The sequence below is a fragment of the Poecilia latipinna genome, unplaced genomic scaffold (genome assembly GCF_001443285.1).
Source record: "Poecilia latipinna isolate Pla-1442-1.1 unplaced genomic scaffold, P_latipinna-1.0 Scaffold1507, whole genome shotgun sequence".
Taxonomy (NCBI): domain Eukaryota; kingdom Metazoa; phylum Chordata; class Actinopteri; order Cyprinodontiformes; family Poeciliidae; genus Poecilia; species Poecilia latipinna.
Window position 1 is genome coordinate 71,418 of NW_015114123.1, and position 12,644 is coordinate 84,061.

The 12,644-nt window shown below is 38.1% G+C and overlaps 1 protein-coding gene across 1 annotated transcript in view; it reads left to right on the plus strand.

The window, feature by feature from the left end:
• slc25a37 (solute carrier family 25 member 37) overlaps positions 1–8,384 on the plus strand; it is a 13,690-nt gene extending 5,306 nt beyond the window's left edge. Inside the window, exons 2-4 of the mRNA XM_015058010.1 lie at positions 3,358–3,586; positions 3,925–3,981; positions 4,789–8,384. Of these exons, the coding sequence (XP_014913496.1) occupies positions 3,358–3,586; positions 3,925–3,981; positions 4,789–5,318 (816 nt within the window). The 3' untranslated portion in view covers positions 5,319–8,384. The remainder of the gene's footprint in view (positions 1–3,357; positions 3,587–3,924; positions 3,982–4,788) is intronic.
• The last annotated feature ends 4,260 nt before the right edge of the window (positions 8,385–12,644 follow it).

Sequence of the window (12,644 nt, forward strand, 5' to 3'; positions counted from 1 at the left end):
TAAAATAAAAAAAAAAAAAAAATCAAAAAAAAAAAAAAAATATATATATATATATATATATATATATATATATATATATATATATATATATATATATATATATATATATATATATAATTTCATGAACAAATAGTTTATGATTTAAATCATGTAGAGGAATATTACTTTTTCTATATTTTTATGAAACAGTTGTATAACTTACTAGTTGTGTAAATCCAAACTGGTAAATATATAAGCAGTAGTACATGAGTGGTATAAAAATATTTATTAAGTGACTGAATGCAGCCAAGTTTGGGAAGATCTGGGTTTTTTTGGGGCGGGGGGCTTTTTAACCAGTAATCCATTTAGTGAGTGAATGTTTAGTAATTAAAGCGCACATTTAAAAGTGGAATGAAATGACTATGTTGTTTGAAGCTTGTTTAAAAATTGGCTAAAGACAGGTAAATTTGCAAACTGTTTTTGTGAACTTTGCTCCTGCAATCCCCACTTTCCTTCTGCTGAGCCTTTGTTCTCTAACAACGTGGCGTTGTTTCTGACAAGTTTGGTTATGTCTACTTTGACTGGAACGCATCCACTTAACTTGTATCCCACTGGCATATGTGTAAGTAGTCCGATGAGAAGCCCTCATTGCCCAATGCTCTGGTGTCATTTCCTCTTGAGGTTTCCAAGTTTTCACAAGCACCTTAAAGACGCAGCTGGTCACTCAGTTAAATCTGGGAGGTTTTTGGAGTTACCCAAGTTTTACCAAGTTTCATCTAATCTAAACTCATGACAGGAAGAGTCATTTCCATCCTGTCTTGATAAATTACTAGACAACTTCCAAGAAATTGAAGTACTTTTTCTTTTAAAGAATTACATTTAGAGGAAGTATTGACTTTATGTCTATAGGTTAAGCATGATGCCTCTCTGGTGCCTTTATTTGTTAGTTCCCCCCAGTCCTAACTGTTTACTTTGAGTTTGATTCCTAGTCAAACTCAAGCAGCTCGAGGAATCAGGGAGTAGCCTGTGTTAATGTTAGGAGGGGCATCTTATCAGTCTTGTGCAAGTTAGGAATCAGCCTCATGCAGGAAAGGGTGGGTATCTCTAATTGCTTCTTTGTGCTATTGATTAGTAAACAGCCATATTACCAGAACTGACAAAGCTGAAAGGATAACACACAATCAGTCGGATTAGTTGGGACCGTTTCCCTTTTATGGTTAAATGTCAACACTGGTGCTTCTTGTTTAGTTCCTTCAACTGATTGTAACAGAGATGTCGAAATAATGTAGGCAGTGTTGAATGTCGCCTGAAAATTAAACGGCTAAAAGTTGAATTAGTAATTCGTTTTGTTTTAAAATATTTGCCAAAAAGTACACGGTGATCTTTTTTTTTGTTTGTTTTTAAGAATTACTCCTGAGGTTTACTCCCTATTAGTTTTCATTCCTAAATCAGCCCTTTCTCAACTAGTTCCTGATGGATTCTCAAAGCATTACTCAGATCTTGTACTAACAGGGGTTCAGACTTCAGATTCTTCAAACATAATAATCAAAAATCAAATCTGAACTTCAGTTGAAATTGTGAGTTCCTTAAGCACGGAGCTCTGCAGAGCGTAGAGTCACACAGTGGCTGCTGCGCACTGCCAGCAAGCTGACTGAAAGTTTTTCCTCATACTTGCAGAAAAGACCAGTTTTAGACAATATTTACGGTCGTGCAACACATGGAGAGTCGAGCTGTGGAAACCAAAGGATTTCCTCCCATCACTATTGCTAAGGTGAAGCTAATTTAAAGCTACAGTTGGCAAGCTCCAAGCCACATCTCTGTCGGTCAGCTGACCCAGCCTGGCTACCTGATCAAACTAATTACGACACTCTTACTCTTTACTCTGGAAAGAACGCAGCGGCAGAAAGGTGTAAGCAATGAAACAACTACGACATTTGGCAGATTTTTTATTCTATTTTTCCGCCTAAGGCTGTTTTACCTTTTCCAAAAGTAACAAAGCTTATACACATAACATTGTTATAACTCTAACAATCAATATGTTACATTCTTGTAGCTGTGCTTGGAATAATTGTGTTTAAATAAAAGAAATAAGATCATGTTTTTCCTTTATTTTCTCTCTCTTTTTTTAATATAAATACCACATGATTATTATTTTTTTTCGTGAGATTCCTATATATCCTGCATCACAGCTTGAGTTGTTGTCCAGTTTATGAAACATTTTGGGTTTGAAGTGAGTGACGGTCGAGCTGCGGTTCTAGGTTTGACTTATTATTTTGTGGCTAACAAAATAAAGATATGACAGATCAAAAGTTGTGCCTTTAGTTATGTGTATTTAATGCAGAATAATGAAGTTCAGATTTGAAAAGTATAAATGTTGTTGTTTTTAAAAGAGCTAATTAGATATGGGTCCAGTGCTACAGAGAAACAGTGAAACATCCCTTTACTGATGAATAGGGTCCAACTGTGCGGTTTGGTGAATTTTGGAACATTAACAAAAAAAAAACAACAACAACAAAAAAAACCAAAAAAAAAAACACCAGATTGAAAAAAAAAAGTTCTTAAATGCACAGACTTAATAAAAACTTAAGCTTGAAAAGCATACAGTTCTGTTGTTTTGGTGTTTCTCCACATTAAAATTTGTACCCATTTTTTTTTCATTTTTATAAAATACATTTGGAATTAGTCTCCAAGTTTTGTGCTTTTGTTGTGGTGCCTTTAAGGCTGACATGGATGGATGCTAAACAGAATATCTACATCAAAAACACGCATTTCAGCTATTTCAGCTAGTCTAATCTTCCTCTGGTCTTATTTCTCCTCACATTGTGAGATGAGAGTCCAGAGAAGCGTGTGCCTCGTCAGGGACATCCCTCATTTGCAGTCCCAAAACCTCAACCAATCACTCAGATTGCCAAGGTGATGTGTGGCCAAGTTTCCAAAAGTCTTCATTCAGAGGAAATGTAATTGATATTTTATTGTCGACCCAAGAGGAAGGAAGCTCAGTGGAACATGCTGACAAAGACAAACTCGGCCAATCTCCTGAGCCGGCCCCGAATCTCCCTGCAAATAAAAACATTCTTTGTGCTGTCCGGATAACTCGGCGTGGTGGAGTTAAATAAAGAGCTGCCACACAGCCTCCCGATCCAGAACCTCGCTAACGCCAAGAGCACGTCCAGTCAGAGCAACTAGAGCGCGCTGCACTTGATTTAAAAACAAATAAATGAATAAATAAATCATTATTCAGGTTCTTTAACATCTTAGAAACCATACATTCAGTCACGCAATAAAACAAGGCAATCAACTAAATACTGTAGCAAAATCTAACCTAAGAAAATGTTGTAATACTAGAAGAATTTATATGAAATGATTTTATTTTCACAGACACGGATGCAGAGCCTGCAGCCGGACCCCAACGCACAATACAAGAGCGTGTATGAAGCCCTGAAACGGATCATCAAGACGGAGGGGATCTTCAGACCGCTGAGGGGCCTCAACATCACCATGATGGGAGCAGGGCCCGCGCACGCGCTCTACTTCGCCTGCTACGAGCGCGTCAAGCACTCTCTGAGTCACATCATTCAGAGCGGAGGCAACAGCCACATAGCCAACGGTACGAGCGTCCGCGTGCCCACACACACACCAGCTGCTGCACGCCGTAGACAAAGCAAACCATCCAGGAAGAGGGCAGTTCTTCTCATCAATACACAGTTTACAATAGCCGGGGTCAAACGTGCGACGCAGCCGTGAGAAATCCCATGGCGGATCTGTCATTTTAAATCTGTTTTGTTGATCAGAGGGGAACAGGCTGTGATGTTATCTGGAGCCTGGAGCTTGTGTAAATTTCTGCCTCGTGTTTTTAGGAATTCATTTTTTATTTTTTTTGTCACTGAAATAACTCGAGCAGAGTCACAGCTTCAGAGTCAACGAGGTTTGCTGATGTTTCAACAGGCGTGGCAGGGAGTGTGGCCACTGTTCTGCACGACGCCATCATGAACCCGGCTGAAGGTAAGGAAACGTCGACGCTTCAATATCGCTCTCAGTGAAGCACGGGGTGGATCAATAACGCTCCAACCACAGATCATTAGTTAAATAGTTATATGCATGCCATAAGGGGGCATGGTGACTCTGGAAGAGCTGCAAACACTAAACAGCTCAGGTGGGGAAATCTGCTAACAGGATATATTAGTCAATCACGCCACAAATGTGGAGTGTATGAAAGAGGCATAAACCGTTTATAATTCTACTTTTTACTTCCTCCTAAAATATTACTTTGTAAAAAAAAATAACATTGAAAATATAATGATGAATATGAGGAGTACACTTTTAGAAGAAAGATTTGTCCAGTATTTTAGTGGGGAAGCACACATGGGATTACCTCTTGGGAGTTTCCTTTTCCTTTTCTTTTTTTTTCAGTATCATTTTTCTTTTTGACTTGTGTATGGAAAGTTTAACAATTATAGGCAAAAATGTGTGAAATTTAACGATATTTAGAGGAAGGAAGGAATTTCCTTTAAATTCAATTCGACTCATAATAAATGTAGTCTCAAGGCACTTTAGAAAAAAAACAAATCAGTTCAATCACAGATACGTTTCAATTGATCCCAGCCTTTGAATAAATTAGTTATTCAAAGTAGATTAAAAAGTTCATGCCCAAGGAAACCCAGTAGATTGCATTGTTTCTATTGTTTTGCTCCTTGCAGCTTTCACTCCTCCTGGACTTTACAGCAGTTAAATTGGTTACATCGATTGGTTACTCTCCCCTTTACTGCCTAACATAAACTGTAACACTAACATAACTTTGCTGCCTTCCAGTGGTAAAGCAGAGGATGCAGATGTACAACTCTCCCTACCGAGGACTTTGGGACTGTGTTCGGACAGTGACGCACGCCGAAGGCGTCGGAGCCTTCTACCGCAGCTACAGCACCCAGCTGACCATGAACATCCCCTTCCAGGCGGTTCACTTCATCACCTACGAACTGATGCAGGAGCAGCTGAACCCTCACAGGCATTACAACCCGAGCAGCCACATAGTGTCGGGGGCGGCGGCGGGGGCGGTTTCGGCCGCCGTGACCACTCCGCTGGACGTTTGCAAAACGCTGCTCAACACGCAGGAGAACGTGGCGCTGAGCTCCGTGAACATCAGCGGCCACCTGTCGGGAATGGCCAACGCTTTCAGGACGGTGTACAGACTGGGAGGTCTGGCAGCCTTCTTCAAAGGCGTCCAAGCTCGGGTCATATACCAGATGCCCTCTACTGCCATCGCCTGGTCGGTGTACGAATTCTTCAAGTACTTCCTGACGAAGCAGAAGCTAGAACAAGAGGCGGCATCCGGGCAGCTGTGATGTTCGCCTCTCCGTGACTCATGAAACACTTCCAAGCCCAAAGGACGTGAGAGTCGGCGAAGAGGAAAACGGCACCAGGTCACCAGGTGGCAATGTGGCGCTTTGATTCCACTCGTCATTGTCATCTCATTACCTAGGTTTGTGTTTTTTTTATTGTTTTTTTTGTTTTGTTTTTTTAGCTACAGCGATAGCTGCACAACCACTCTATGCAAAAAAAAAAAAAAAAAAAAAAAAGGATTTATGTCAAATAGACAAATAGTGTCATATTTAACTTGCACCGTTTCGCTCTACTACCAAGTCAGTCGCAGCTCAGTTCCCTGGTGTCTCCATGTGGTGAGCACATGATGAAGTTGTGTGAAACTATGTTTATTTGTCTGAAATATTGGAACTTTTTATTTATTTGGTTAGCTTCCTCTAGCTCGGAGTTTATAGCTGCGGAGGAAAGCGCAGTGCTGTTTGTTTTGTTATGTGTTCATGAAAACTTTTTTTTCGACATTCTTTAATCCCAACACTCTGCGGGAGAGACAGCGACGTTGTATAAGTGCCTAACTAATATCAAACACTGCTCCACCCATTTTTTTTTTTTTCTTGTACTCTTATATAGGAATACTTGATTTGTTCTAGGCCCAAGATGCATTTAAACACGCACACGTCTTCCTCTGTTTCAAGGTATGTGGTGCCACAGCAAACCGATTACAGGTGAATCTCGGTAAAGCAGAATATTGTAACAGAAATGGATTTTATTTCAGGAATGCAATTCAACATTTAAATCTCATGTTTTATAGATTGTTCACAAGCAAAGTGATATGTCGGACTGATTTAATTTGCTCATTTTGATGCTTTACGGCATGCAGCTAACGGAAAACCCAAAACAAAATTCTTCAGGAAATTCAAATTTTACATAAAAGCAATAAAAAGCATTACTAATACAGCAACGTCAGTCAAAGAGAAGTATGTCCATGTAGTGTACAGTGCATGCAGACAGCGCTCGGTAGGAGCTCCTTACTGCATCGGTGCAGCGTTGCGTGAAGGTGTTTCTGCTGAAGTGTTGAAGTAGCCCGGGTTACATTCCTGCCCTCAGCTCATCTACATCGTTGGCTCTTTGAGGCCAGGTGTGGGCAGATGCCAAGACCTGCTGGATTATGTAATCTGGATTTATTGGCTCCAGGTCCACAACTAGTCAATCGCCTCTAAAATGTATGAATGGATTTAGCGTCACACTCCTCTTAAGACTGCACTGTCCCTGCTGCTTGGGCACTCCCACATTTTTTCCTTCTACTTATCTTTCCGTTAACATGCTAGGATAAAGCGCTCTGTGAATAGCCAAATGTATTTGGCTATTTTTTTTTTATGGCTTCCCCTCCTTGTGCCGGTTTCAGGACATCTGTGAACTCAGCAGTCTTTCTCCATGGTTTTGTGGGCCGTAGCTTCTTCACACAATAACAGTTTTGCATTAAAGTCATTTGATTTTTTTTACTGTTATGGAATAGTCTAACGTTCTGATTTGCTGAATGTTAGGTTTTCCTTAGCTGCAAGCCTAAATCACTTAAATTAATTAAATTAGGTTTTTAAAACTGCTTTGTGTAAAATAACAAAAAAAAAAGTCATATTTGACGACCAAATTAGCTGAGATCTACCTGCATTTGCCCTGTAAAAGCTTAATGCCGCAACGCTCCTGAGTCGCGCACAACAGAATCTTAGCCGTTACAGAACATTGGCAGCTTGTTTGTATGAAATCAGAGGATATATTTATATACAGAAATCGTCTATTCCTGAGAAACCTCTTTGGATCAGATCCGACTGTTGCTTTGGAAGACGGCAGCAGTGATTGGCTTTTGTGAGACTTGTTTCGTCATAGCAACCTTAAAGGCTTTAGACTGTCTGAATCATCCAAAAATATTTCTTATGTTCTCCTTATGCAGATTATGTGATTAAAATGTAAGCTTGTAAATGAAGTTTTTAAACTAAACAATACTGCTGCACTGGCTGATCCTCATGGGGTCAGTAAAAAAGAAACAACAAAAAAACAAACAAAAAAAAAAGTATCCGATCAAATCGTTTTATTTTCTCCCATCCTGTTGAAGTTACTCATTTCCTGTGTGCTCTATGCTTTTTTTTTTCAGCCTGTTTTCTATTTTTTGATTCAGCTTTCAGGATATTTAGCCAGATTGATGTAATTCACAGAGCGCTGTGATTTATTTGTTTATGATTACCGAGAGGTTTTCTTTTTTTTTTCTTTTTTTTTTTTTGTTCTGAAGACGTTTGTCAGATTCCAGTGTTCTCACAAACTCCACGAATCGCTTGTGTGTTCGGACAGACATAACCAAACCAAAGATGTGTGTCGCTTTTAATCTGCTGTGAACACTCATTCCATCTCTGCTGTTTAACCTCGATATAGTGTTAACGATAGTAAGGAAAACTTGAATTTATTTTTTACAGCTTCTGTTTTATAGATTGATATTTTCTGCAAGTTTCACTTTTCTCAAAGTGTTTTTTTTTATGTTTTTAGTTTGTTTTTAGTTTGCCTCAGACGATCAGATTTCAAACCAAGTTTTTTAGCTACTTGTCTTAACCTGGTTGAGCTGGTTTAGAGTATGTAACCTTCTCGTGTTGCTTTCAGTGCAATATGACTTCACAGAAACACAATAGATTTTATTACCTACAGCATAAATGCAAGTTTATATTTTTGATTATATTTGTTTTATTGTAGTAAAATCAGACCATATCTCAGATCACTGACGAAACATTTCTCCTCTTGTATCAAAATACATTTGCATTTGAAATGCATGCACTCATCGTTCAGAGTGACGAGAAATGTTTTGAGACGATGATCACTGCTAAATTAAGAGGAAACGTTTGTATTCTGTGGAGGGAAGAGTTTCACGATGTAAGTATGTTTATAGTATTTATGTAGAGCTGAGTAAAGTGGGAGATGGTCTGACTTTTGCCGAGTTCCATCTCCGGATCTGGAAGGCCTGGAGTTTTGACAATGCAAACAAAACATGATTGTGAAAATGCTGCTACAGTTTGTAACACTGGAGCTGAAATAAACACGGAGATGAGGAATGATGGCTGGCTGTGTTTTCATTACAGTCTTGTTTTGATAAACTGCCTTAAATTTCAGAAACATGTATTACATGTCATTAGTGGTTTCATTTGCGTATCTATTCAAGTGTAGCTTCATGCTTTATTCAGTGGTTGAGGATTGCTTACCTGTGTCAGTCTGTTGCACAATTTGTCTTAAGGCAAACTGGCTTCCAATTCCTTTTGCTCATTTTATAAATATAATAAATAATCCTGGAGTCACTTGACTTGATTGGGTTTCTGTTACTTTTCTGCACTTCCATGTAAATCATTTGCCATGTAGATATGTTATTCTCTCTAAAATGGTGATTGATCTTGTTATTTGGAGCACTGTTGTACTGTCAATTATAGCTGTACATCTAAACATAAGTATTATTAGGAGAAGAAAGGAAATTTCAGTTACCCTGAACTGTCCAGCAGTAACAGCACAGCTCCAATAGAGGGCAGTGTAGCGCCATGCAGAGCTTCCTGTGCAACACCTAAAAGGCAAGAAATGCAGACCTGCTGTGCCCTGTCCCTTTTTGGATTATCTTCTTCAAGGTTGGGGGTGAATTGGCAGCGCTTTTTGAGAGCAAACGTTTAGGCAGCCCTTAAGTTACTGTTATGGAAGATTCAAGGTTTCCTCAAACATGCATGAAAGAACCAAAGCAACACTCCAAACGGTTTAGATGAGGGAATTACATCATAACATTACATAATGCTAAAAAAAAAAAAAAAATCAGTTTTACTCCATTTTAATACCATGACACATAGCATTTTAATCAGCATCATTTTTTATTTTCTTATATATTGCCATTTCTGACTAAAGAGTTCAATTTGATATTTCGAATTTAAGAATATTTGAGCACACCTTAGAATGCTGCTTAGTTGTTATTCTAAAATATTCCTCAGAGAGAATTAAATAAGAAATATTGACGGTTCTAGTAGAAAAAGAGTCGAGTCTATGCACACGTTTAAGCTTAGAACTGCACTGTTGCAGTCTGTCTTACTGCATTCTGTACACAATAGTATTGTGAAAGAGTCACAATCCAATATAGAAATGATTTGTTGAAATACAGTTTATAAGTGTGATAAATTAAATGAAATCATTATGGATTTATTATATAAATAATTAAATGCATCAATAATTTGTCAAGATATGCTGAAGCAGAGAACTCTGAAATAATTAAATGAAACAACCACTCAAAAACACCTAATGCTTTTGAAAAAATGAAAAAAAAGTGATACACTGTGCATTTCCAGTGTTATTTTTCTCACAATTTTAAATATTTACATATTGAGCTAATGATTTATCGAATTATGTCATTTTTAACCCTCTTTTTACGTTTGTTATAAAGAAATATGACATTGTTTCATCTCAGCATTACAGCCTTTACAACAAGGAAAGCAGCAACCAGAACAGAGTTCACACTATGAAATGATTTGTTTTTGCCAGGTCCCAGTCCATCTGCTGTTTTGTGAGGTAATTTTAAAGCATTTTTTTTTTTTTTTTCAGACTCAACTTAGCAAGAATCTCGTGTGGCATAACAGACACGGCACTGCTTTTGCTCACAGCTGTACCAGTGACAGCTTTTTGAGAATGAGCCAGCTTAAAGCTGCATCATGTGACTTTTAAAAAAAAAAAAAAAAAAAACATTTCTCTACATATTTGTTGAAACAGCCACTATGTCATGACAGTTTCATAACATAGTGTCACGAGTTTCACTGTGACTATCTGAAAGGGTTTTAGCACTGCCAATCATGCCTGCATGTGTAGGATATCAATCTTTTCACAGATTATCTATCTCATAACACACTGTCACGACATGGTGACAGTTTTAACAAATATAAAAAAAAATACACTGCACGTTTAACTGTAGCTGCTATGACATCACAGTCAGCAGTTCCATAGGTGTACGATTAGCTTGGAAGAACGTTAGAAGGCCACAGAACGTGTTATGAGAAAAGCAAACGGAGAACATGCGTAACATGTCCTCACAATAATGTTTGACATCTACTGCACAATGGTGCATTGAAGCTCTCACGTATAAATCACTGACTTATGTGTAGGAAAATGAGACTTTCAGCTGCTTCCATTCACCATTTGTTACAGAACTGCTTTACTTCTGGCTGAAATGTTCTGATGACAAAGATGTTAGTTGAAGATAAAGGGGAATGCTGACACCAGCCTTAGTGATGGTCAGAGTTGTATACTTACACAAATCACATCAGAAACTACAATTCCCAGTACTAGCTGGATTTGAACTGAATTGATTTATTTATTTATTTTAACAAGTGGTCATCCTACCCATATAGGGAATTAAATTATGGCTTTCAATAGACTCCTTTCAAATTGCTGGTCAGGAACTGGTCCCCAAACTCTGATGCCTCATAGGATATGCTTGTTTTTTGTTGTTGTTATTTTTGTTTATTGATATAAATTTGTTATAAAAGTATTACTGATTGCACTTTAAAAATCAGGTAACTTTATCTTATTAAAGGTAAAGTTTAAACAGTAATGATTTCTTGATTAATGTCAAGTTGTCATAACAAAGACATTTTGAATAATGTCAACTTTGTATTAAAAGTGTCATAATTTACCGAATGACGCTTTATGACAACAGTCATATGTATTCATGAAGGCTTATTCATGTTCATGACATGTGTTATGTCATGTTTATGAAAGTGTCATGGCAGTCTTATTCACCCCCCTTCAAATAAAGTGTTACCAACATTTTTTTTACCATTTCATTACATTATGTTCTATTCAAAGTGTTATGTCATGATAAAAAAAAAAAAAAATAAAAAGCTAAGACTTTATACTTTCAAAGAGATGACGACAGAGTGGAGTTTTACTCTACAGCAACATGTCTATGGACACGTACGCCGATTCTATAAATCTGAAGTGTTTAGCTTTCGCCCTCGTCCAGGAGTCGGTTGTTTATCTGAAGCGCACAATAAATGCCCCTCTCATCCACATCCTCCATCTTGCGATGCTTCTCTCTAATCTCTTTAATCTGCAGTAAACTTTCCTACCACTTTATAACATTATCTGAAAGATAAGATGAAACATGACTTTTCTCTCGTGGCCTGCATGTCTTAGAGCATGTTTCTCTCAATGTCTGCAACAGCGCAATCGGCATCAGCCATCAGGAGAGTTAGATGCGCCGTGGTGTATCTGCTGATGGGAGAAGAAAGGCAGCTGCTCTGCTGGGTGAGCAACATGAGGGATCCAGTTACAATATCCGAGGAAGTTTTGTTGAGAGCTCCCATGGGGAGATGGAGGCCGCGTTAAACCTCCTTATCGTCCCCAACAAATTTACGAGACAGTCACGGCATATTGGAGCGCAGACAAAGACTGTCTTTGTGGTCAGGGTTACTTTTCTGCTCATCTGCAGGAGAGATCTGCTTGTTTGTTAAAGCATCATTGACCACCTTGAAGTGAACTTCAGTGCAGTGTGTGCAGAGAGCACATCAGACCACCAAAATAGCACAGTGAGCAAGGCATGACTCACTTTTAAGATGAAGATTGATCCTCTTCAGAAATACTTCCAGAAGTTACATCACATCATTCCTTCAAACCACAAAATTGTACATTCATACCAGCTACTGATTTCTTTTCTCGTACCGCATAAGTTCGTAACATTTTTGATAGGTATGTATCTTTTTTTTTTTACTAACAAAAACTGCTTTGCTTAAAGAGTTCAGTGACATCATGAGGATCGAAGACCTTGTGGAGTTTACTGTTCTAGTCCTGCTAGGGCTGTTCAGCAGACGTGAGTCACATCTGCATGAACAAGCTTCATAATTTGGTGGGAATTTCCAGAACTGTTGTCGTTTCATAATCTGCTGATCTAACAAGAGAGGAACCCGAAACGTATGCTTTGGGTTCCTTACTTTTTGGTTCATGCAAATAAATTATATAATTTATTTGTTTATTTGTTTGTTTGTTCATTTAATAAGATCTCCAATCACATTTCTGCAGACAACATTTGACTTTACTTGTTCTTCAAGATTCCCGAGTTCTCCCAACTGTCTGAAATACCTGAGCGGCTAAAATTCTGGAATTAAATTTTGCTGTAGAGCCAAATTCAAAGAATGTCGCTGCTGCTTCCAATCATCAATGACGTCAAAGTCTCTTAAAAATAACTTGTTCAAAACTTTCCTGATTTAAAATGATTTTGAATCAGGAACTTGAGATTATTTGTACTAGTATTTCCCTTTTTGACTTCATCCAGACTATTGTAACCCGTTTTTTTTTAT